The sequence below is a fragment of the Sturnira hondurensis genome, unplaced genomic scaffold (genome assembly GCF_014824575.4).
Source record: "Sturnira hondurensis isolate 20B ecotype Veracruz unplaced genomic scaffold, ASM1482457v3 Scaffold0008723, whole genome shotgun sequence".
In the NCBI taxonomy this organism is placed as follows: domain Eukaryota; kingdom Metazoa; phylum Chordata; class Mammalia; order Chiroptera; family Phyllostomidae; genus Sturnira; species Sturnira hondurensis.
In genome coordinates this window covers 1,944,079-1,970,602 of record NW_028081354.1, presented here as the reverse complement: position 1 = coordinate 1,970,602, position 26,524 = coordinate 1,944,079, and the positions used below count along the sequence as shown (strand labels likewise).

Sequence of the window (26,524 nt, the reverse complement as noted above, 5' to 3'; positions counted from 1 at the left end):
TCAATTGAGGTGTTAATCTTTGCTTTCTGCCCCTGCCATTTAAATGCTTTGTCCTAAAGGAATGTGTGAGGTTGAATTCTTGTAGGTTAAACACATGGCGGATTCCACCACAGGAGCTCCTGAAAGACTTGTGGCTTGAAGATGATAAGATGAATTCTCTGGAAGGGCAGACACGCCCGGGTCGGTGAGAGGCTGCCCCCGTAGCCAGCGGCGAGTGAACCCAGAGACCTCGGTGGTCCTCCCTGTCCATGTGAGTGGCGGGCTGAGGGGATCCTGTCAGATAATGGTGCATCCGCAGCAATACCGCTCAGGGTAGTCCGCCAGGAACACCCTGTGGTCCGTGCCGTAGATGTAGTAGACATTGGTCTTTCCTTGGTACCAGTAACGAACTTCTGTGAGGGGGACCAGCTCGATGGTCTGGCGCTGAGGAAACAATGGGCCAGGAAAAGCTTCAGTGCTCTGTTCAAGCCACTGGCTTGCTCAGCAACTGTCAGCAGCTCCCCACTACCCGCGGGACGAAGTGCATGCTCCGGAGCTGGCATTTGGGCTGCAACTGTGCCTTCTGTTCGTATCTCCCCTCCACTCCTCCATATACCCCCACGCCCTGGGTCAAACCGAGGCACCATCTGATCCCAGGTTTTAGAAGGGGGGTCGCAGGTGTCCCCAGAGGTGCCATGGGACCTATGGAGAGCCACCAGCCAAAGGGACACCTTCCAGAAACATTGATTTTGAGACGGGGTGGCGGGTAGAGAAAGGTAGAGGACAAAGTCATTTTTAACATTTTTATATCACAACCACCGCGGCCATATTAGAATTAGAGAGTGGATTACACCATTTGAATTGCATTTTAGGGTAAAACATTGCCACCAAAGAAATTCTAAAGTTCGGTAGGCTGTTTCAGGCTATTTTCTCAGACCCCTCCCTCCCCGTGCCTCATGGTTTTGCATCGACCCTCCTGTAAGAAGTTTTTCTCAAATACCTCCCCCTTTTGCAAATGGGGAAACCGAGGCCAGTGGGCTCACCGCATTTCCAGTTTGGATGATCATCTACCTCGGGCCCCATCTCCGCACCTTCGCTGGACCTGTGTGACGCTGAAACCTCCTTCCGGGACCCACCTCCCACCTTGGCCTAAGAGCCCAGGACACTCCTCCATCCTACAGAGCAGTCCCAGAGTCCCGCATTCTCCCGCCCCTCCTCTAAGCAATGGCTCAACAGCCTTCCAGAATCAAGGGGCCCAGAACGGAACCAGCAGCCCCGCCTCAGCAGAGAACACCGGCCTCCTACTGACCGTCCCCACTAGCTTTTGGTGCTGTTATTTTGGTTTTGTTATTAACAATGACAGACGCATTTGACAGAGGAAAGTCATCCCTAATCATTGAAGAAAAGCTTTCTCGGGGACTTCAGATGGGCCAGGCTCTATGTCAAAACCCCTAAGTTCTGCACTGGCTGTTCCCCTGCCCCAGGCTCAGGCTTGGGGACCCCAAACACAGAGTGGTGGCATGGCTGGCCAGGATCAGACCCTCTCAAGTTGCTGGAAATTCCTCTCCATAGGAAAAGAGTGCCAGTCCTGTCACTGTAGGTGACGGTCTGGGGCCCTGGGGAAAGGACAAAACAGGCCCAGGTTTGGGGCAATTTTGAGAAGCAGGTCCCTACTGTACTGGGGGGAAGTGGAGGGGTAGCATGACATTGTGGCAGAAGGGGAATCGGACTCAGGGTTTGCCTTTTCCGTGAAGCTTTCTGTGGAACCTCACACTTCCTTTATCTAGGCCTCAGTTTCCTCACCTGTGAAATGGGGATAAAACTTCTAGTCACAGAGTTGTTGAGACAACGGAATGAGATGGTGAGACCGAGTTTTCTCCCTGTTTCAGAAACTGGTCTTCAAGTGATAATTTTGGAAATTAAAGGTAGAAGACCTCTTTTGACATTTTAGTACAAAGGACCCAACATGGGAACTGCAAGGCAAGAACCGATGGGAGCCCACATCTGCTCAGAGGACCTGGACGGCAGTGTCAGAACCACTCTCGTTTCTAGACGTTTCTACTCGGACCCAACAGAGCACAGTAATCCCACCCACCACTGCCAGCCTCCAGTTGCTTTGGATTCGAATGGTCTCTGAGTCTGAGGCCACACAGATGGGTCAGGGCAGCAGTTGCCATCCTTGATTATCGTGTAACTGGTCATTTATCTGTTTGGACACCTGGGACGCACCCCGGGGATGAGCTGACCCCAGGTCTGGGAGGCTGGGGCCGATGCCTGGACTGTGTTCCGCTCATTAACTTCTCAATCCTGAACAAAACAGCAGCATGAATCTTTGTCTACAGATCCAGGACCAAAGGGCAGTTCAGGAAAAAGACTCACAGACACGGCCTCTTCCGCCATTATCTTCCCTTTTAAAGAGAAATGTACCCCCACCCCGTTTCCCCATCCCTGCTGGGCTGGCTCACAGTGGCCTGTGTGACCCGAGTCAGGGCTGTGCTGCGGGGAAGCCCCAGGAGGCCAGGCTCCCCCCTGGCCGGCCACCTGGCTCTAGATCTCGGCAGTCACTTCCCCTCTTTGGGCCTCAGTTTCCCCAGCTGCCAAACGAAGGGTCCAAAAAGAATTCCAATCGTCTGTCTCAGAGGCAAAAGCGTACCAGGATAAACGCTACTGTCCACAGGCTGCTGAATCCTGTCCTTACACTCTCCCCAGTTCCAGAGAGGACACCTCAGTCAGGGGCCCTTCACTACGACCCACCCCACAGGAGACTAGTGCTGAAGAGTGAGCTTCCTGAGACACCATCCTGGGGCCTTTCACGGACACTGTTCTCGTCCCACATGGGTTCCCTCAACCCTACACCCCCAAATCCTCCCCACCCTGCCTCTTCATGCTCTACTGCTCATAGCTCAACCTTCCTCTTCTGCGTCCTGTCCTTGAGATAAGGGACCCACCTTCCTCCCAGGGCAGAAAGTGCCTGGGAGGCTGCACCAACGAGTGGGCGGTGCTGGAGAATGAAGGTCCGGCCCCCTTGTCTCCAGGACACCCTGAGGTGCGGTTGATGCTCAGAGCTCCCAGGAGACCAGAGATCCGGCAGGGGCGGGGCCCCTGCCAGTGCCAGGCTCTCGTGGAACCTCTCCCTCCTCCCTCCGCAGCTCCACGGGTTGTCCTTCCTTCATAAATGATGGGCCCACAAACCCTCGTCTGGGACTGGCTTCTTCAGACCCCAACCTAAGAGCGTGTGGGCCTGAGCTGGAGAGCAGGCCCTGACCTGGTAGGTAGATTGTCCCTGCAGTGTCTGACCCAGTGAAAACAGCCCCAAATCACCCCTCTGGCTGATACCCCTTCGAGCCTACACTGACTTCCAAAGAGTCACTTGTGTCTCTTGAATACAGTGAGTAGCATTTCTAACATCAGTAACCTGATGTTAGAAAATTCAGGTTCTACTCCTGGGCTCGTCCACTAAGAAGCTGTGTGACCTTGAGCAGATTTACTTCGCTCCCTAGGCCTTCTCTGCTTCCTCGGAAAGGTCATAGGTTTGGACCAGACCAGGGACAGCCTGTGATGGCCCACAGGCACAGCAAGCCCGTTGACCTTTACATTTTGAAAAATTTTGTTGTCAGTATTGAAAAGTTAGAAGGTCTCATATAAAAATCTGGACTTTAAAAGGTCTGCAGTCTTTGCCTCTGTGCCCGCACAAAGCTGTGGTAGCTGTTGGACAAGGGGCTATCCCATCCACATCACTGCCTGGCTCTGTCAGGCCTTTGAGCTTGCAGCAACCCAACGCTATGATTTCTGAGGTCCATTCCAGCTCAAGATGGTCATTTATCCACTCCAATTAGGTGCATGCTTCTCTCTTCTGCACATAGGGGAGATGTGCAGAAAGAGAAGGGGAAATACTCATTGCAAGGGGACACTTTGATCACCAGGTGTCAAGCGCTTAAAGAAAACTGTCTCCAATCACAACAGCATGGTACTGGCAGAAAAAGACATGCAGACCAATGGAACAGAATTGAAACAAAGGAGCCAAAAACATACCATGGAGAAAAGAAAACCACTTCAATACATTGTGCTGGGAAAACTGGAGAGCCACATGCAAAAGAATGAAATTAGACTGAATTTGACCCCCAAAGCAGGGGTAGTAAAAGTCAAAATAAATGAGCAAGACTGTATCAAACTGGAAAGCATCTGCACAGGAAGAGAACCATCAACACAACAGAAAGGCAACCAACCACATGGGAGAAGGTAGTTACAAACAACGCCCGAAATATAGAAGAAATTTATACAACGCAATAACGAAAAAAAATCCAGTTAAAAAATGGTCAGAGGGCCTGACCAGCCACTTGTCCCAATCGGGCAGGCAAATGGCCGACAGACACATGAAAGATGCTGCACTTCACCAGCTACCAGGGGACACACACCAAAACCAGAGGAGACACCAGCTCACACCTGTTACAATGGCTAGTCTAACAGTAAGACAGAGACACAACTGCAGTGTTTTTTGAGAGATGGTTGGATAAAGGCGAGGCACTTATATGCAATGAAATCCTACTCAGCCATAAGAAAAGATGGAACATTGCCATCTGCAACAACACAGACGGATCTTGAAAGTATCATGCCAAGAGAAATAGATGGAAAAAGTCAGGAACCACATGATTTCACTCATATGTAGTATGTAAGACTGGAAGCAACAAATGTGCAAACAAAACTCACAGACAGACGACAGCATGGTGATTTTCAGAGGGGAATCGGGTGGGTGGAGGCTGAAGGTGGTAAAGCGGAGATAAACGGTGCTGGAGGGACTAGACTTTGGGTGGTAAGCACGAAATGCAGTATACAGATGATGTATTGTAGAATTGTACACGTGAAGTCTGTACAATCTTAACCTGATTCATTCCAGTAAACTTAATAAAATTTTAAAAATCAAAAAGAAAATCTTCTCATCCTTACAAAGCCCCGTGAGGCCAGTTTAGTATTTCTTTTTCCACAGGTGAGAAACTGCACTTCAAAGAGAAGGCAGGTGGATGTGACCAGGTGAAGAAGCAGGAGAACCAGGATCTGAGCGCACTCTGCAATACTCGGGCCCCAGCCGAGGCCCCCTCACAGAGCTGGCACTGGGCGTTCCCTGTCCAGACTCCTCCTTCCAGCAGCTCCCAGCTAGCTGCTGCGAAAGCGCTCCCGGGACGCGGACGGGCACCACTGCCACCTAGTGGCCACCGGGATGCAGCACCAAAGCAACCCTGGTCCTCGCTGCCACCCCTGCCCAGGGGAGGCTTGGGGAAGACATGCCTGGGGCTTGGGAAGTGCCTTAAGGGGCAAGACGCGGGGTTCACACCCTGCCTATGACCCCGGATCTATAGATTTCCCTTCTCCTCTCTGAATACCGGGGAGGGCGTGGGGGAAGGCGGAGGAGTTTCTGATTCAAATCACACTGAGACAGATCCCTGCTTGAAACCCTGCAATAGCTTCCCTTTGCTCTCAGGATAAAAGTCAAACCCTGGCATCATGGACTCTGTGGCCCGCCCGATCGCTGCCTCAGGCCGCCACGTTGGCTGCCACATTGGCCTCAGGTCAGTCCCCAGGACTCCTTGTGTTTCTCAGGCTGGGGCTCCTCCCTGCCACCCTCCCACTGGCTGACTTCCTCACCCTTCCTTCCCTTCTCAGGAAGGGCCCCCAAGAGAGGGAACAGCCCATTTCCTCCCTTATGTGACCAGAGAGACATTGCCCTCGGCCTTCGGAGCTCTCACCTCCCAACAACCCCAGGCCCCTGCGCCGCTCACCTGCTGAAGGACTCGGGCTCTGGAGGCCAGGGTGGCGCTGTGCTGGGCAATGCCCCGCTCCGACGCCAGAGAGATCTCCCGCAGGGGGAAGTCGACGAGCGGGTACACCTGGGGAGAGAGACGCAACCACCTCGCTACTCTGACCAAGGGCCAGCACCTGGAGCGTTGACAATTGACTTCAGGCAGATGGGAGAACGAGGCCGGGTTGGGGAGGGTCCGAGACCACGCGGCAAGCAGGTGGCAATTGCCTGAGTGCCACAGATCCGTGATTGCCCACATTTTCCTGGGAATTTCACCAAAGGGGGCTGCGGACCCAGTAGCCCCCCGCCTGCAACCCTCAGTCCCCCAGCAAGACTCTGAGGCCGCCCGACTGGGGTGGGATGCAGGGCTTCTTAGAGGGTGACGCCTGCCCTCAGCCTTCAGGAAGCTGCTGTGACTGGGGCAAAGAAAACAGGCTGAGAAACTTACTCAGCCGTAAAAAAAAGAAGACCTGACATTTCAGCCTCGAGGATATTATGCTAAGTAAACTAAGTCAGACAGAGAAAGACAAATACCCTATTCCACTTGTATGTGGAATCTAAAAAAACAAAACCACCAAACTCCTAAATATAAAGAACAGATTGAGGGTTGCCAGAGGCGGAGGGGTGAGGGGTGAATGAAATGGAGCTGGGGGTGAGTGTCAAAAGGCACAACCTTCCAGTGATAAAATAAGTCCTAGGGATATAATGTACAACATGGGGACTGCAATAGATAACAGTGTGTGGAAAGTTACTACGAGAATAGTTCTTAAAAGTTCTCATTACCAGGAAAACGTATTATATAACGATATACGGTGACTAAGTGTGGTGATGGTGTTAAGTAGACTTCTCGCAGTGATCACCTCACAGTGTATACACATGTCAAATTATTGTGTTGTACACATAAAACTAACATTGGTACATGCCAATCATATCTCAATTTTTAAAAACAAAAAATTGAAGAAAGGGGGAAAGTGAAGGAAGTCTCCTCCCTGCCCCCTTCCTATGGTGAAGGAAAGAAGGGGGAAAAAAGGAGACTGAGCACTTGACCCTCTCAGAGAAAACAGCATGAGAGGCTGCTAAAAACTTAGCAGCCAAGTTCCCTGCCGAGGCCGACAGCAGGATTGGCAAATCTTTTCTGTAAAGGGCCACGTAGTGAACATTTCGGGCTCTGTGGGCCATAGGCTCTCTGTGTCGACTCCTCAGTTCCCCCTTGCAGCACACAGCCAGCCACAGACAATACATAAACAAACAGGCATGGCTATGTCCCAATGAAACTTTATTTATAAAAGCAGGCCGAGGGCAGAAGTTTGCCAACCCCTGGCCAACAGGCCCCTCCCAATGGGCACGTCTCACATCTCTGCTCCTTGCTCTGCCAGGCCTCTGCCTTCCGGCCCCACTGCTCCCCACTCTTCCTCAAGCCTCTGCCCTGTGCTCCCTCTGTGGGGTGCCCTTGCTCCAGAGACCACACGATCCACCATGCACTGCCCTCTGCCCTGTGATCAGGTCTTTGCCCATCACTTCCCTGAGCCCCAGCTGAAACAACACCCCCAGCCCTTCCTGTCTCCTTGCCCTGGTTGGACCCTGGCTGCCATCGGACATTGTGGTGAAATGTTGTCTTCTCCTTCACCAGACTGTGAGATCTATGAGGCAGGGATCTTGTTGGGCAGTATCCCAGAGCCCAGAATGGTGCCTGATACAGGAGGAGGGTCTCCACATTTGCAGAAGGGAGGGAGGATGGGGGGGAGAGGAGGAAAGGAAGAAGGGTCCAGTACGTGGAACTCAAGGGAGACTGGCCCCATGGGGTCCCAGATGCCTCTGTCCTGTCCAGCAGCTCCGTTCCCTCCCAGCCTGTCTGTCTAAATGAGTGAAGCCCCCACCAAAAGCCAGAAGAGCCAGGAGAGGAACCTAGCTTCCATGTGGTGCTCTGCAAAGCCCTCCTTACCATTGTATTCTCATCCTTAAAGAGGTTTTCTCCTCTGGCTTTAGCTAGGAGCTCCACGGGACAGTTCAGCCGGTGCTCAGACACAAATTCAAACAGGCTATTCTTCCTGGAGGTGAAGGGATGAGGGATGCTTAGGAATGTCGCAGGTTTGGAATCAGACAGACCCAGGCCGCAGGGCTTGCGTTGCTACTGGTGGAGCCTGGGGAACGTTCCTAGCCCCTCTGGGCCTCAGCACGTTCAACTGCGAGCTGGGAAACTAGTCAGGCACTGACAGCTCTGTCCCATTTCCTCAGTCCATCCTTCCCTGTGAAGTGCCAGCAAAGTGCCCAATAGGAGGAACCCTTAAGGCCTGGGACCGTCGCAGACATGGGAATTTAGGACACCAAAAGGAATGCCCAGGTGTCGAGTGTTTGCTGCACTAGAAAGTAGTGATGTCAGAACGTGAACTCAGGTTTGTTCTGAGGCCTGCCAGCACCCCGCCACCCCACACTCCTCCTCCCAGGGATCCCCCCCTTTCCAAGTAATTCTAGTCCCTTTCCTCCCAGCAGGTCCCTGTACTGAGAAAGCCCCAACCAAGTGGAGTTTCTCTGCAGAAACCAGTCCAGGCCACGTCCCCCAGCTACCACTGCTGGGCCACCGCATGGAGGGACTACCACCTACCACATGATGACCAGCTGGACAAAGTGCACCAGTTTCTTTTCCCCCTTGCAGGTGGCACAGGTCTTGTTCCCCCTCCCTGAGCACGTGCTGCACCTGAGAGGGATGCACTGTCAGTGGAGGGCCCCATCCCCAAATCCTTCCTCCAAGAAGGGAACAAGAAGTGGGCATGGATTGCTTCTACCCTGCCGCCACCTAGACCTTTTGCTTCTGGTGGCAGTGCCCCAATTTCCCTTTGGACCACCCATTTCCCACCCAGTCTATATGGTTCACAGGCTTATAGCCCACCCCCTCTGTCGCCAGCTGGGGACCTTGGCCTGGTCAATCAGTGTATTCCATCTCCCTGGCCACAGTGGTCGATACAGAGATAGGCTCATGACCCAGGTTAGTGCAACGAGATCCACCCTAGAACTTTTGTTGGAACTTTCAAAAACAGGACATCCTTTTCTACTGAGGCTATTAAGCTTGGAGCTGCTGGTGCCACCTCTGCCACAAGAGACAGTGTGCCTGAGAATAAAACCGACACAAAGGAGAGCATAGTGAGGACCAGAGACAGATTCCTGATGGCATTGTTCAAGCACCTGGACCCAGCTGTTCCTGAAACCACCCCAGAAATATACTCCTGGGCTTTTCTGTTACACGAGACTGTACATTTTTTACTGAAGCCAGTTTGAATTGGATTTCTTTCACTTGTAAACAAATCTGAGTTTCTTTCTGCATCAAAGACCTTCTTTATCAATCACATGTCCACCAAAGTTCTGCCGTCTAGCTCGTTAGAAGGATACCCTCCAACCAACTCCACTTTGACTAGTTGCATGCCTCACGGCTTCCTGTTTCCCTTTAAAGATTTATAAATACATTAAAGGACTGATCTACAAAATGCAATGCCCGACTGTTTGCAAAGCCCTGGAGCAGAGATGAAACCGCTGATTGTTTAGTCAATCAACCGGCCTTCCCAGACTCTCATTTACACCTTGCAATACGTTAAAAATAAGGGTTTCCAGGCCCAAATCCTCGGAGAGTTAAGAATCTCACCTTTGGGTGGTTTTCCATATTCCCTTCCTCCCTGACACGAGCAGGAACAGGTCTCCTCTCCTTAAACTGCCCCTTCCTCCTGCAGTGCCTTGCTCCGAACGCCTACCCCATAGATTGCTTGATGACTTCCAGTCCTCTCCAGAAACATCAGGCCTCAAGAAAAAGTCCACCCACTCCACAAATATTTACCAAGCACCTACTATGCACAGAGCTCTGGGGACACAGGATTGAAAAGACAGGGGGCCTGGTTGTCTTCCAAAGAAGCAGACAGTGGAAAGCAAGAAGGCCAGGGAGACCTGCCCATACCTGTGCCTGCCAGAACCCGAGCACATCTGGCACCTCCGGGGCTGCTTGGCTCTGCGTTTGGCTCCACTGCAGGAAGGGCACCTCACCTGTGGACACACCATGGCCTCAGTGCTCCCGGCCTCCCAGGGAAGCATCCTAATTAATACCTGGTTCAAATCCCAGTCTGGTGACTTTAGGCAAGCCTCTTCTTCTCCCTGGGCCTCCAGCCCTTTATCTGTAAAATGGGAGGGTTAGATGTAGTATTTCCTAGGGCCCCCCAGTTGTACCTTTCAAAGGTTCTACACCCTAACACCCCTGTTTCTCCTGGGACATCAGCCTCTCCTGCTCCTCTCGGACTCCCAAGAACCCTGGGAGTGCCCCCTAACCAAACAGCTATGGCCAGAGGGAGCAGTAAGAGGGGAAAGCTGGCCAAGGGAGCTAGTGTTGCAGATGGAAACCTCATCTTGGAGGGGCCCCCAGGGGTGACTCAGGCAATGCCCCTGCAGTTGGCGGGGGGTGGGCTCTAGAGGTGTTCCAGAGGAAGCTTGAGGGAGGAGACGGGGAGGAAGAGGAGCAGGCGTGGAGGAAGGCATAGAAATCACCTCAGGGAGGTGTTCTGGGAAAACCACGGTGAAGTAAATGGCAGGAGTGAGGGCATAGGATAGCCCAGGCATGGGCCACAGCTGGCCTCCAGGCAGTGCTCAGGGGGTAGAAGATTGAGCACATCACAGACAGAAAGAGGGTGCCAACAGGGAGAAATGGCAGGCAGGCAGATGGAACGATGCAGGAAGACACAGCTCAGAGTGACAAGTGGTCAGTATGTGTCCAAAGGAGTGGATGTAAGTGGGGAGAGCTAAGAACACATGGGAACTTGGTACTGCTCCTGGGATGATTGGTAGCCCTGAAAGTTTTTCAAAAGAAGGCTGATGCCATGAGAGCCTGGTTCAGGGGCTTGTCTGGGTCGAATAGTGACCCTCCCCCTCCCCGCACTGAAAATTGCATTCAACAGAACTTCAGAATGTGATCTCATTTGGAAATAGTCTACGCAGATGCAATCAGTAAAGATGAGGTCATCCTGGACTAGGGTGGGCCCTAACTCCAATGACCTGCGTCCATATAAGTAGGGCATGAGGACACGCAGAGGCTCACACACATGGAGACGGCCATGTGAAGCCGGAGGCAGAGATGGGGGTGACACGGCTGCAAGCCAAGGACTGCGGCAGCTGCCAGAGCTCAGACAATGGCCCCCACCTCGGGGCCTCTGGGGGAACCAACCTGCTGACATCCTGATTTTGCACTTCCAGCTTCCAGGACTGTGAGAGAATAAATTTCTGTTGCTTTAAGCCCCCGAGTTTGTGGTAATTTATTGCAGTAGCCCTCAGAAACCAATCTAAGCCCCATCTACTTAGTCTCTGGAAGCCCGATGAACTTCACCGTCTTGACACTCACCACCCTGTACTACACATGCTAGTCACTATTGGCCTCCCTGATGACAGGGGTCCCTGGTGGGAAGCACCCCAGGTCTTAGTCCTCTTGCTGGGTCTAGTGCCAAGCAGGTGCTCAAGGGATGTTCATAAATGGATGAGAAAAGAAGAGAAAAATTAAAATCATAAAACATCAAGATGAAAAGGGCCAGTAGAGATCACCCAATCCAACTTTCCCATTTCACAGCTGGAAAAATGGAGGCCCATCAAGGAAGAACAACATGCCTGAGGTCACACTGTTGGCTTTGGGAGCCCCCAGCCCCCTGCTCAGCCCTCTGCTGTCCCCGTAGGGCTCCTCCGCCTGTGCTACACTTACCAACAGCCACGCACAACTCACCAAGCCGGCCCCATGGCAGCCGCTGCACTTGTAGCGCCCATGCCCGCGGCATTTGTGGCATTCCTGGGGGAGAAATGGGAGAAACGCTTTCTTTGGATCTGGTTCCTCAGACACCTGCAGTTTCACCACCTGCACCCCCACCTGCACTCCTGTGTCACCATCCCAAATACCAGTGCATCCATTCAGAGCCAGAGTAGGAGGTGGTCATGCCTACTGGACCACGATTCCAAAGGGCCTTGAACACCAAGCCTGGGAGACCAAGTCATCATTCCCTCAGAGGCCCAGCCCTGTCTGTCCTGGATGCTAAGTAGGGGCCACTTGCTCTCCACTTGCTCATCCTAACTCATGCTCCTAGGCTAAACCACAAAGGCTGGTGTCCTTCACCTATTCAGTAGCTAAAATGGTCTTTGGAAATGGAAGCCATAAAAGTGGACAGCGTTTGTGTGAAAAGCAATGATTTTGGAATTTAATCACTGGATCAAAATGGCTTTTCTACTCTCGAGAAAAGGATGGAACTCTTTCCTGAGCTCTGAGCTCCTCTCCAGCTCATGATGCTATGAAAACACACAGGGTAAAATTACATGCTTGAATCAAGTTCTAAAGTGAAAACAAGACAGGTAATTAGAAGAGAACATAACCTAACACGTCTCAGCTGTGCTTCTGTCATACATGAGGTCACCCTCACCTCATGCCATGATCATTTCCGTAAAACAGGAGAGACGTCAAATCCTGCTCCCCTGCTGACTTCCAGGAAAAATCCCAACAATGTTCTCACTTCATTTTACACTTCATTCAGCACTTCAGTGGTTTACTATCAGGCCAAAAGCGGGCTGGGAGGATAAACACTCAGATGGTTTAGGAGTGTGAATACTCCCTATTTAAAGCTGGTTACAATTTTTCTAAATGGGGTCATTCTTTTGCTATATGAATAGATTAAAAAGAGATCAGCCAAGAGCCTGGATTTGGAGTTTCCTTTCTAAAGGATAGTGTTCCAGGAAACCTCCAGTCCCCGGGACGGCAGCTCAGACCGAAGGGAGTGTTACAATAACCCTCTTACCTTGACCACTGACGAGTGAGGCACCTGGAACTTCTTGGTGTCTTCCTGAAACATCGGGGGGACCTGGACCTTGAAGTCCCAAAGCCTGGGGGAGGTCCCTCTTCGTGGCCCATCTACTAAGTGGTCTGACACAGAAGCAGATCCTTGTAAGAACAGCAAACAGCTGCAGAACAAGCTTACATGTATTCACCAAATAGTATAGAGCCTTCACTCAGTGCCAGGCGTTAGACTGGACCCTGGGCTACAAGGAGGGGTAGGTAAGTGTCCCCTTGGGGTTTGCAGTTAAGCACCCAAGCTTTGGGATTGAAGAGACTTGGGTTTGACCCCTGGTTCTTCTACTTTCTGACTATGTAACTCCAAACAAGTTATTTCACCTCTCTGGTCTTCAATTGTCTATCTCTAAAATGGGGATAATGATGGTACATACCACAGAGGATGGCAGTGAACACTACATAGAAAGAGGCATGTAAGTGCTTAGCACAGAGCTGGCACCTGCTGAAGGCTCAATAAACAAGAACTTTCAAGAACTATCATCTCCATTCCCCCCATCTCCTTCCTCCTCCATTCGAGGAGACAGACATAGCTACAAGCTCAACGGTAAGTGCTTTGGACAAGAGCTCTGTTGGGGTGGGGTCGGCGGGGGGAGTGGCAGGAGAAGAAATTCTGAAAAGCTTCATAAAAGAGGTCACTTGTGAGCTGAGTCTCGATAGATGAAGCAGAGTGGTCAGCAGAGCAAACAGGTAGGGTGTAGGGCTTCCCAGACGGAACCTGATGTCTCAGTGTGGTTCAGCAGGGGGTGGGATGACATGTTGCACAGTGGCCCAGGGGTCGCCTGGGGGCAGGCAGCCGCCCAAGCACACACACTACCTGTGCTATGTAGGCCCATGGCAGCACCAGCCCGAGGCCAAAGGCAAACGCAAGACTTCCTCAGGACCTTCTGCAAACCATTTTCTGGACAGGAAGCAGTTGCTAAGTCAGCACTGGGAAATGTCTGAGATGAAAGCTCACCCTCTCATTTGACAGGGGTAGGGAAACCAAGGCTCTGAGTAGAAGAGCATCTCACTCCACCTAGTGGAATGAGACTGGCCCCTGCCATGTTCGCTCCCAATTAAACTGATTTCAGACAATTCACTTACTAGTAAAGGGCTGAAATGTCCATTCGCTTATCCTGGATTCGCTGAAAGTCTCCAGTCGATACTATAGAGAAAAACACAGTCGGATCACACTCATGCCCTTGAGAAAGACAGAGCATTATGCAAAAAGAGGAAGTTCCCACGTGCTGGGGCTCAGTGCTGAGTCCCAATGGTCCCGCGCAGGGCACAGGGGGCTGCTTATAACAGGCTGGCGACAGCGATTTCTGTTCCAGGTGCACCAGCACGTCTGCAGGCAGCTCAGTGGGCCCCAGGAACCTCCCCTGACAGGCTCACACCAAAGCGATTTCAGTTCCCTGTTTCTTTGTACATAGAAACATTCTAAGAGGTGAGGTTTGGAACAGCAGTCGCCTTCTGACAGGTGGAGGCCCCTGGAATCCACTGCTCCAAGGGTCCCCCTGTGGAGGAATTGACCTGCCTGGTGGCAAAATCCTCCTTCCTGATCCTCATCCACAGAATCACAAAACTGAAAAGGTATCTTGGATGTCACCTGCTCCTCCTTTTTCATGTGAGGAAATGGAGACTCAGAGAGGTCAGTTGACGTGCCCAAGGCTGCACAGCTACACAGGGACCTCTTCCCCCAGATTCCCGCCCCATCAACCCTGCCAGGCTCATCTGATCTCTGTGTGATTGTGTGCTCACCAGAGGACGGCTGTGCCGGTGCCACTAGAAGGCATGGACCCAGACACTGTCCTGTAGTCCTGTCAATACAGAAGGTGACCTAGGTGTCTACTGGGATCCCGGCTGCGATCTCAGCATAGGATTTCCCTGGAGTGTCAGGCCCCCGTGATGGATAAATGATTCCTTGGCACAGAAGTGACTTAATGGAGGCAGAAGAAGCTGGGATGAAGGGGAGTCGAGGGACCCCTCTCAGCCCACTCCTCCTAGAAGGGAATCAGCCTTGTGTTTGAGGACATGGGCTTTGGTGCCAGCTAACCTGAGTCTGAATCCCAGCTCGGTCACTTCTAGCTGCGCATTGTTGGGCAAGTACATTTGCCTCTCTAGACACCCAACTCCTCCTCTGCAAACTGGGGACGATAACACCTACCCTGCCAGTAGCTGTGAGGATGTGATAAGATACATGTAGCACGCTTTACGTGAAACCTAGCACATTCGAGCTTTGCAATGGTGATTGATAATTCCTCCTTGTATTCTCCCTCCGAATGCAGACCAGAGAGGTCACAGGAGGGACTTGCACATCACTGCCACTCACACACACCGCCCTCCAGACACCTGTCTCCCGTTTCCCGTCACACGAGCCCCCAGCTCCCTTACCCTGCACAGGGTCTGCTGCTTCAGCTCCTGGATGATGAAGTCGCTGGCGGCTGAGCTGCCATAGCAGCACTTGGAGTTCACGAAGCTGAGGAGGGCGTCCCGCGCCACCTCCTCCGTCACCACAGGGATTCTGCCGGGGACAAAGCAGAGAGGCAAGAGGGTCTAGGGAGGGCCCATGGGCTCATCCAGGCAGGGATCCCCCTCACTGTGCAGACGGAAACTGGCCCACGTGACGAGAAAGCACTCAGGTGTCCAACAGGGGAGGGCATCTTGGCAAAGGGAACTGTGTGAACAGATGCCCGTGGGGAGAGAGCGGCAGGTCTTTCTAGAGGACAGCAAGATCGTGTTAGCTGAAGTATGAACCTGAGCAGGGCTGATAGAATCTTAGATCTCAAAAAAGTCCTTAAAGATGAATTATGCCATTTTACAGATGAGGAAAACTGACAGCCAGAGAAGATGTCACACAGCTAGACGAGGTTCCTGCCCTCAGGGCACTCGACCTCAACCAGAGGAGCGGTGAGTAACTTCACACGTGGACAGCAGAACCATCTAACAGCTGCACCCATAGCTTGTGACTCACTGTGAGCCCGCTGGACCAGAGCGGTGGCCACTAGGGAAGCAGACCACCAGCCGCTTCTGCCTTCTTGCTGGACACCTCACTCATGCTGGAAAGCTCCTTAGATAGGCCCCGCTGCCAGGTCCCCTCCTTAGTGAAGCCCTCCTGCCCCAGCCCCTCCAGCACGCAGGAGCCCTCCCCTTCCTCCCCCCTTCACATCTTCATATGTTTCTCCACAGCAGCTCAGCTCTAAATGAGGGGCGTGGCGAGGTGCTGCAGGCTTCCTTCTCTCTGCACAAAGCGGGTGGTCATGTTGGAGCTCTCCCCCAACACAAAACAAGGAGGGTGTGGGCCTCTCCAGGGAGCAGCTGGCTTTTTCTGTAAGGGGCCAGACAGTAAGTATTTTGGGCTTCGTGGGCACAATAGTCTGGGTCTCGACCACTTTCCTCTGCTGTTGCAGTAGGACAGCAGCCACAGACCGTGCGTAAACAGACGAGAGGGGCTGTGTTCTAATAAAACTCAATTTATAAAAACAGGCAGCAGGCTGGGTTTGGCCCAGGGGCCAGAGTTTGCAGCCCCCTGATCTTGACTATGGTTTTCAACTCTGGCGTGGTTGCCAAACAGCCTACAGAGGATGGGTAAATACAGATTCCCCGCCTCCGGGAATCTCCATCCCTGGAGAATCTGATCCAGGAGGCCTGGACCCCAATGCACTGTCAGGGGTGAGATATGTCACCTCTGAGATCCCCAAGGAGAGTTCCCAGGGACAATGGTGATGAGGAGCATCTCGAGGCATGATCCTGTGTGATGGCTCCGGGAGGGTATTCAGAGCACACCCGCGGCTCACCTGTGTTCCAGGAATGTGGACCAGCACCTTTGTTCCTGGGGTCTCTGTGGAGCCCCCAAAGGTGGGAAGAATATCTGCTGTCCTGAAAAAGAAAGGAGTCAGGGGCTAGCTCAAAGGAGCAGACACCTGTAGGTAAAAGAAGAAAAGACTGGCTGAATGTGAGAAAGAGCAGATAAAAAAAAAAAGAATGATAGTTCTCAGAGCAGCATCACTCCAGTCTTAAATGGACAAGGTCATGGAATGTTCATGGACACAGGGCTTATGCCCGCGTCCTCCTATTCCCTCCCAATGGTGACGAGGGGTGTCCCAGGACTCCCAGAGTAAAAGTGAGCTATCCCAGTGCTGACCTGTTCTGGAGATGACCCCCCAACCAGCAGAAGCCCCAGGAAGAGGCCATGAGAACCAGGACCCCACAGACTCACCGCCTCCTTGGAAAAGGCAGTCATAGCTGGGAAGCCTCTCCAGGAGTTCAGCTGGAGGCGCCAGGGGACTCTCGGCCTCAAAGCTGAGGTCCATGACACCTGCAGAAAGACGGGCAGTCCTGAGCCTCAGGGAGGGGGAAAGGGGGAGCCTATGGCAACTTCACAGGAAGCCGACAAGGGAAGGCAGGAGCCTTAGAAGAAGCTTCAGTTTTACTAACCCCGTCTCAGTCGGGCACGCTCAAGAGACAGAACACATCTGCAGGGTGAGAAGGGATGAGGTGGGGGTGTAATATTTGCAGCAGTAATAATAAGAATGGAAAAAAACATTGAAAATAGCAACTTCTGTTTGATGGCTACCTACTCTGTGCCAGTCACTGTGACACGTGCTTTATAAATATCACCATGTTCCATGACCCTGGAGAGAGATACTGAAGTACAGACGGTCACACTTCTTTAAGGCTCCTCTCTCCACTGAGAGGTGGCTCTATGTCTCCTGCCCTTGAACTGGGGCAGGTTTAAGGCTGCTTCAACCAGAGAAACACAATGGAAGCAATAAAGAGACTGCAATGTCTACTTCTGGCCTCTAGGAGCATTCCATCTTGAGCCCTGAGCTGCCATGTAAGAAATCAGAGCATCGCACTAGACAGACCATGTGGAGATGCCTCAAGACTCAATGAAGAGGGCCAGGCAGAGCTCAGCCTTTCAGCCACCTCCACCACACCACCAGACACACAAGCAAAGCCATCTTGGACCCTCCAGGCCAGACCAGGCTGCCCCGCTAAACACCATGGAGTGACCCGCTGCAGGCTGCATGGTTGTGTCACTCCCCCAACCTCCTGCCAATCATATGTTGAAACCCTAACCCCCAGTGGAATTGTATTAGGTGGTGGGCCTCTGGGAGATTACAGGTAGATGAGGTCACAAGGGCAGAGCCCTCACAATGGGGTTAGTGTCCTTACAAAAAAGCAAAAGAGACCAGGGTGTTCTCTCTCTGGCATGAGAGCACACAATGAGAAGACAACTGCCTACAAGCCAGAAATGGGTCCTCAGCAGACACCAAATTTGCCAGTTCCTACATCTTGAACTTCACAGCCTCCAGAACTATGAGAATAAATGTCTGCTGTTTAAGCCCCCCAGCCTATGATGTTTTTGTTACAGCAACCCAAACTAAGACAGACCCTAATCCATGACACACAGAGCAGAAGAATCACCCACTGAGCCCTGCCAAACTTTTGTCTTGCAAAATTATGAACTATAGTAAAAATGGCTGTCATTTGAAGGCAGTGAGATATGAAGCAGTTTGTCACATAGCTCCCTACAATGGGCACTCTTTGCTCTGAGAATCCCCATAGACCTGGGCAGGACTCTCAGAGCTGCACCATGTTCTAAGGTTCTAAGGTTCTTTCTGCTCACACTCCATCCTGCCTGATCTCCTCACACATGTCGGACCTGCACTGAGGTCCGAAAGCTGTCCCTGCATCTGTCTTCTGCTTCTCCCTTTTCCCTTCATAGGTGTCCCCTAAGGACCTCTGATACATCTAATGCCGTCTTGGTGTCTGCTTGTTGGATGACCCACACTGACAGACCAATCCCACCCATTCTGACAGACCAATTCCCGCCAATGAGAAGTCTGAGGCCCAGAAAGGTGATGACTCGCCTGAGATCACACATCCAGTTGTGATGGAGCTGGGTTCAAACCATGGTCCACTAGTCTCCAAAGCCCGGGTTTTTTCCAAACACTTTTTTGAGGCCAACCCTATAGAAGAATCACCCACTTTAAATTTGCTGAGTTCACTTATATGTGGGATCTAAAGAACATAATAAATGAACAGACTCATAGACTCAGGGAACAGACTGGTAGTTGCCAGAGAGCAGGGGACTTGGGGATCTGGGTGGAAGGGGGGAGGGGCGTAAGAAGTACAAATCTGCAGTTACAAAATAGTCACAGGGATATAAAGTACAACATATGAGTATAGTCAGTAATATTGTAGTAACTATGTATGGTGCCAGGTGGGTACTAGAAATATCAGGGGGAACACTTTGTAAAGTGTATGATTGTCTATCAAGTACGCTGTACACCTGAAACTAATACAAAATAATATTAAATTATAAAACATTTAAAATCTCACCTTGGTATGTCTGGCTATGACATAGGTACACATGGTCTGTGACTCTAAGCAGGAAGGCATAATATAAGAACTAGCCCTGGAAACTGGGGACGACTCATGCAGCACCTCCCCACACACTGGTTGCCTCACCCCACACGCCCACCTGGAGGCATGGAAGGCAGGACTTCCAACTCCACTGGACACCAGGAGTCGGAGGCTCGGAGAGGTTACTCCAGGATTCCCAGGGCGCACCGTGGCGAAGTTAGAGACAGAAGCTTGTGGTTCCAAGTTAGATAGCATGGCATTATCATACATGGACGACATTTGAAGCTTTGGGACCATGTCACTCTGTGCCACACCTATGTCTGTCCTGGCTCTCTCGCCTGTTCCTTGGCAGAGTCATACCTTGGTTCCCAATGTTGTTTTGTTTCTAATGGATTTATTAGCATTCTAAGCTATTTTAGCCACCAGGGACCCAGGGTTCAGCAAACGTTTTCTGTAAATAGGTAGGTGGTAAATATTGCACACTCTGTGGGCCAAGTGGTCTGTCTCAATTACTCAGCTCAGTTATTGCAGCCTCAAAGCAGCCACACACTATACATAATTGAATAAGAATGGCTTTGTTCCAATAAAACTTTGCAAAAACAGGCTGTGGGTCAGATTTGGCCCTTGCACTGTATTTTGCCCACCCTGTGTGGAAGGGCTTGAGAGGATCGGGAAGGTGAAGAAGATGGATTTTGTACTTTCTGGGACCAAGACCCATGCACATCCACTGCAGTTCCATGAGCCCAGTTATCAGAATTAAAGATGAAGGTCAGGGCTGGACTGTAGCCAGGGTGACTGGACTCAGAATCCCTGAGGCTCTGTGATTAGGAACCTGGGCTCTGATGCCCTGGAGACGAGCCATGTCATACACAACTCTGAGCAAGCCACGCATCCTTGCAGAACTCAACTACCCCAGTTATGAAACAGCAAGAAATACTGCCCATCTATTAACACATCTGTACACAGCTCTGAGCCCTAAGCCTGGCATTTAATAAATGCTCAGTCAATGCCATGGGTCTAAAGAGGCAAGGTCTTCCTCTTTCTTTGTATTCCTTTGAGCCAGGGGACAATGGAAATGTCAAGCATAGAAAAAAAGGCAAGACCACCACAGCCCTTTCTTTCCCTTGGGATGGCCCCCACCCACCCAGAAGTCTTGGGTCAGCTAGCACATCAATGCTGTCCACCAGGAGAAGACAGGGAAAGGCCACATGACTGCTACATCTCGTTGGAAACCAAACAAAAGGGCCGGAAGAGGGGAAGAATGAGAGGCGGGAAACCCAGAGCTCCATCCATCAACCAGGAGCCACCCTGACCCTCGGGGCAATCATAATTCGTCAGAGCTAAATTAATCTCACCATTATGTTATGTACAGAAATAAAGAGCTCTAGGCTGCGCTGCAGGGGGATGCGTCATTTCCTGTGCAGATCCCATCGGGCACAACAGGAACGCGGACGTCACGGGGCATTGTGAGATACCCAGCATCGAGCACTCCAAAGGGGGCCACCAGGCACTTCACTGTCTCCATGGTGTTGGGGCTGAGTGCCAGGGCAGTCTTCCAGCTGGGTCACCCCACCCCAACACCCACATTTGGTACCGCAGCTCACAGAAGGATGGTGCAGGCATGATCTCTTCTGCACTTCACAACAACCACTGTTTTCCCCACTGTGTAACACAACAAGATGAGGCTCAGAGATGTGATTCCGGGCAACAAGTTCAGACATTCATAGCAGAGACGGAAATAGGACTCAGGACTCAGGTCCTGACTCCAAGCCCAATAACCTTTCCTCTTGGCTGAACGCCCTCTGCTCCATGCAAACGGCGTCAAGTAGTTGCTGAGAAGGCTCTGCGGAGTTACCAACGCAGAGTGTCTGCTCACCAGCCACCAGCTACTTTTCATTTGTACAGAAAGGAATCTTCCTTGTAAAGACAGGCATAATTAACGGGTAGCCTCTTCACTTTCTCTCTTAGATGCCAATCCTTTATTTCACAGGATAAACAGAGCCCACATCTTCTGCCCCCAATTCCAGATTAATCATCTTCTCAGCTGATTAGCCACTAAGATTAGCCACTTCTCAGTTCAGATGGCTCCCCACTGTTATCTTGCTTTAGTTTGTTTTACATTCTATTTCCTTCGATAAGTATGAGAACCCTTTTAGACAGGGAACCCCTGCCTCTTGCACACAGTTGGTGCACACAAACGACTTGATTTAAATTATATTCAAGAAGGTGCAAGAGATAGTCAAGAGGCCAAATGCACAGAGACAGAAAGAATGGTGTTTTCCAGGGTGGAGGTGGGGAGAATGGGGAGTTTTAATTCAATGGGGACACTTCCGGTTGAGGAAAACGAAAACGTTCTAGAGATGGATAGTGATGATGGCTGCACAAGTGAATGTGCTTAATGTCACCGAACTGTACACTTAAAAATGGCTAAGATGGCCAATGTTATGCTATATGTATTTTTCCACAATTTAAAATAATAGAAAAGAGAAAGATAAGGAGGTGGTCAGAAGATAAAAGAAAGAAATCCTGTTTAGCCAAGAAGAACAAACAAATGAACAATTGGCTACACGGATTAAAGGGCTTCCTCGCAAGACCAGAAAGCCTGACCAGGTCATCCCCTCTCTCAAATACTGCAGTGGCTCAGTACTCCCCACGACTACCGTCCAGGGTCCTGAACTTGTCAGATAAGGCCCTACATTACCTGCGGGACAGGGAGAAAATGTTCTCATCTATTCACAGGATGGGGAAAAACTCTTCCTATGTCACCCAGAGCAAGGTGAGAGGAAGGAAGACAGCTAACTGGGGACGGTAAGGGCACAAACAACAGAGTGGAAAGGGGGAAAGAGAGAGAAAGAGAGAAGCCTGCTTGAGGCTTGAGAGAGTCATGTGGGAGCTTTAGGGTGAGGGCCACTGAGAAAATATTTGGCGAAATAAATACAATGTGAGTGAGACCAACACGAAGAGAAACAGGGAAAGAAGACCGGGAAGAAGTGTTCCCTGGAGTTAAATCAGCCCCTCTGGCAGGCCAGAGTGCAGCAAATGATACAACGCACCCTCACTAAGGAAGAATGCAGAACTCACGCTTTGCGGAAAGTGCTGCAATGGCCACAGAGGCCCATGTGGGGGCTGGGCTTTCTAAGTGCTGCCTCTCCTTTCTAGAGGTGACTTGTCCCTTCATGACACTGAGGTTTGTGTTTATGCTCATACATAAAGCATGCCATTTCTCCCAGCCCTTGCTCTGGCTGTTCCTGCCCACAACACCCCTCACCTGGTTCACCCTGACTCAGCCCTGGTCTCTCCTCCTGCAAAGCCGGCCTGGGAGTGGCTCTCCTTCTCTGTGGTCTCAGAACTCCATTGCTTTTGAGAGAGAACTGCACTCTCTACCACTGCTTTTACCAAACAGCTTTGTAAGAACTAGCATTTGTAAAATACCTATGTGGTCTGCCTCCCCTACTAGACTTGAAACACCTTGAAGGTAGGTCGATGTTTTATTCATCTTTGTTCTCCCGGCCATGAGAACAGCACGTAGCTAGCATGCTACGTAGTCCTAGAGGAAAACTCACTTAATTTTGGGGGGCCTTGATATCCTTTCCCTAAACCAGGGGTCAAGGAGTACAGTCACTGAGAGGAGTGAATAGTGCTGTGAATAAGACAGGGCTCCTTAAACAAATTTAGGGGAGTTCTTGAGATCCCTAAGCTATGATATGACATCATTAAAGCTTTTATTTCATACTCCCCAAAGGAGACGGTATCTTTCCGTCGGGAGTTTCCAGATCCACAGTCCCCTTCCAGGAATGTGGCAGCCTGCAGGGAAGACTGGGTTGGTTCTGTGAGGCCAGAGCCAAACCCGCAGGGAAGACCTGCATTCCTGGTGGTTGTTCCCACACCCTAAGGGATGTGCGAAAAACACTGAGGCCCCAGGGTCAGGGCTCTCAGCAGCTGGGCCCCTGCCCAGAAGTCCAGTGGTAGCTTCAAGTGACCGTGGTGACCTGAGATCCAGTCTGGGATTTCCAGCTCAGCAGGGCTGAGGGGTACTCTAATGAATAAGGCTGGGCAGCTGAGCTGGTCCAGATGCCAAGAGGAGAGTCCCATCTCTTCAGCACTGATTTATTGATGGCGACAATTTTATGACTCGATCACTGTCCCCCACTCCCTAGAGACCGGTGCCCAGAAGTAAAGAGGTGTCATGAGGTCTTATGGTCCTGGACCAGAGCGGCCTCCTCCTGAAATTACCAGGGGCTCTAATTACAGCCCATCTTACCTGAAGAGACTCTTGCTTACCACTTCTGGGAGGATTTGAGTCTCCCTCCAAGAGAAGGGTGATTAAAAACACATTATATCTGGGACCACTGAAGAAGCAGGACCTGGTCAAGCTAAAGAAAAAAAATACCCTAAACAGTTCTTGTTTTAAACAGACAACAGACAGGTTCTGCCTCCGTGGGGCAGGGTTAGGGGTGGGGGGAGGTAGAATAAATCCCAAAGAGTGGAAGCTCTACGGAAAGAGATAAAACTCAAAGTAAGACAACTTGTGACAGTGTCAGCTGTGGAGGGACCAGCCTACTCCTGAAGGTGTTCTGGTCAGCGGTGGCAGACACTGCCTCCAGTTGGCGACACCGTCAGAGGCAACTGGCATGACGGTGGCAGTGCTAACTAGCCTTCCCCATGACTTCCTTGGGGGACCCACATCCCAGAGTGTCCCCATCCACACCACCTTTAGTCCCAAAGTGTGTGTCATTGGAGGAAGATATGCTCTCACTGAAGCTGCCCATGTCATAGACCCAACAACCAAGGGACAGCCCTTAGTGACTGGGAGGGGCAACTCAGCTGGACAAAGTGGGCAGCGACCTCTCACCTAAGACAGAGCGTGTAAATTACAGAAGTCCGATAGCAATTAGTAAGTCTGAAACCTGGAGGAAAAGTTTACAATGTTCCGGAGTTCAGCGACTTCGTTTCTAAAAACTTCCCTGGACAATTCCATCCCTTTCTGTAGACCCCATGTGCCAACATGGGGTTCGATTATATTAGAAATCAGCATCTAAGTGACCCGATGACAGAATCAAGGTCTGTCATAAATTTTAGAATTGTAAGGGAACTAAAGTGTTCACCCAATCTCGCCCTGCTTACTAAAAGGATGATACCAACATCCTTTTAGAACATCATAGGTTATAATACCATCCATTCATAACAGTGTAATTTTAAGGGCGACAAAATAGGATAATTTTCCAGAGTCAATATTTATTTTATGCCTACTCTGGACTGAGTGATGTTTTAGGCTAATTTATTGGGTTGGCCAAAAAGTTCATTATGTTTTTCCCATACAATGGCTCTAATAGTGCTTAGTTGTTTTTAACTTCATTCAAAACAACTCTGTTAGATTGTGTTGTGACAGCTGTCATATCGGTGTGCATTAAAAAAACATCAAAATTGGTGAATTTTGTGCAGCCATTTTAATATTGAAGATGGAAGAAAATATGGAACATTTCTGACACTCTATACTTTATTATTTCAAGAAAAATACACAAGTGAAACACACACACATAAAAAGACTTATGCAGTAGTTTGCAAAGTTTCTTGGTACTATTGACATTTTGATCAAATAATTCTTTGCTGTGGGGCCGTCTTATGCATTGGAAGATGTTTAGCAGCACCTCTGGGCTCTACCCACAGGAAACCAAAAGCTGGACATAGCTGACACACTCAAAATATCTAACTCAATCAAGTTATTGGTGGAAACGAAAAATGTGTTTTTCATTTTATGAAGAAAACATAACAGACATTTTGGCCAACCCAATACATCCAATTAGTCCTTTACTAAACCTGCAAGATGACACCATCCCTATTTTACTTGGGGAAAATAAAGCTCAGAATGGTTAAGTCACTTAAAGTCACCCAGCAGTTAGGAGTCACAGCTTGGATTAGAATTGAGATCTGATTTAGCCCATTTCTACTAAGAGAAACTCTAAGTATAAATTGAAAGACTGATAATGAGTAGTGTTTTGAAGAGGAAAGATTGCATTTGAATGTTAGTAGATGCTTATTACGATAAGACTATGAATATATAATTTCCAGTATATCAGATTAGGTCCTTCTCAAACATGTGCTAAAATATCTTTATACAGCTTCCACTTCAATATAAAAAAGAATTCCAAAAAACCTTAAACAGCTCTAAGATTAGTGTGAGTTCATTTTATATCCCACTTTGGCACTGCAGCTTAAAGCTGTAAGATAACATCATTAAAGACAATAGCAGTGTTGAACCTTTGAGGGATATTCAAGGTCACCAAGGTCAGAAACTATGAAAATACACTAGTGCCACAGGCCTCTCTGGGCTTCACATGAAATCCGTGCACCCCCATCTCCAGAAAAATGTTTAAAAACTTAAAAAAAACACATTCACACAGCATTTTGCCCACACCTTCATGGTCTTCAAATTGAGAACTCCTCACGCAGTCTCCCTTTATAGGTGAGAACACTGGGGCTCAGAGGTTAACTAACCAGATCACGATTACGCAGCCAATTCACAGCAGAGTCAGGATTTGAACCATAGCCTCCCAGTGGGGACCACATTCGCTGTTCCAAATTNGAAACTATGAAAATACACTAGTGCCACAGGCCTCTCTGGGCTTCACATGAAATCCGTGCACCCCCATCTCCAGAAAAATGTTTAAAAACTTAAAAAAAACACATTCACACAGCATTTTGCCCACACCTTCATGGTCTTCAAATTGAGAACTCCTCACGCAGTCTCCCTTTATAGGTGAGAACACTGGGGCTCAGAGGCTAACTAACCAGATCACGATTACGCAGCCAATTCACAGCAGAGTCAGGATTTGAACCGTAGCCTCCCAGTGGGGACCACATTCGCTGTTCCAAATTCACCCCAAAATTTCCATTTTTTAAACATAGCACATTTTCCCCTAAAAATACCATTTCTTTCTTCATCTCTTTAAATAGTCCTTAGGTTTCATTGTATTTCTGTCCCAGTGATGACAGAATGGGGTCACCCGGGCTGTTTCAGGAGCAGTAATGAACACATGAGCTCTTAGCTAGAGGGAGACCATGAGCAAAGATCTTTCAAGACATCTCTTTAAAATTAGCCTCATCTAAGAACTGAACCCAGCTGGGGTTGCAATAAGAACCCTGATGGTAACATTTGGCTCTGGAGGAGGTGGGGACTGTCAATTAGGGAAAGGAGGGATAAATTATGAGACTTGGACAGTATTGACATGGCTGGGGAGAAAAATTCTCGATTTGAGTTTTTCCCATCCTTTCCTACTGCTCCAAGACCCTGAAGAAGAACAGCCTGCAGGCTGTGAATGGGCTTTGCACACGTAGGGAAGGAAGGAAGGAAGGAAGGAAGGAAGGGAAACTCTCGGCAGGGCAGACACAGACCCTGAAATAACACCAAGGGCAGAGCAAGGTTTCGTCTCAGTGCCTGTCACAGAGGTGGGCACCCCACACCCGCCCGGCTGTACTTACTGTCCTCGTCATTCTGAACCCTGTCCATGGTCCGGACGTCCAGCCGAAGAGGTTTCTGCCCTTCCAGTGGG

General features: G+C 50.3%; 1 protein-coding gene across 1 annotated transcript; it reads right to left on the bottom strand.

Annotated features, from left to right (window-relative positions):
- SSUH2 (ssu-2 homolog) lies at positions 1–26,524 on the bottom strand. The gene is made up of 12 exons (XM_037055708.1): positions 26,454–26,524; positions 16,822–16,920; positions 16,400–16,481; positions 14,997–15,126; positions 13,707–13,767; positions 12,571–12,695; positions 11,514–11,576; positions 9,714–9,799; positions 8,376–8,468; positions 7,716–7,821; positions 5,754–5,861; positions 1–423 (listed from the first exon to the last, which is right to left on the bottom strand). Exons 1-12 carry the CDS (start codon positions 26,479–26,481, stop codon positions 277–279), a joined length of 1,128 nt encoding a protein of 375 aa, XP_036911603.1. The 5' UTR covers positions 26,482–26,524; the 3' UTR covers positions 1–276.

What these genes read in the sequence shown, in the direction of transcription:
- SSUH2 (XM_037055708.1), bottom strand. Translation starts at nt 26,481, where the DNA reads ATGGACAGGGTTCAGAATGACGAGGACA. An exon ending in GGTTCAGAATGACGAGGACA is followed by an intron (nt 16,921 to 26,453) that starts GTAAGTACAGCC and finishes GTCTTTCTGCAG; the next exon opens with GTGTCATGGACCTCAGCTTT. An exon ending in TTAAGGATGAGAATACAATG is followed by an intron (nt 5,862 to 7,715) that starts GTAAGGAGGGCT and finishes CTCTCTCCCCAG; the next exon opens with GTGTACCCGCTCGTCGACTT.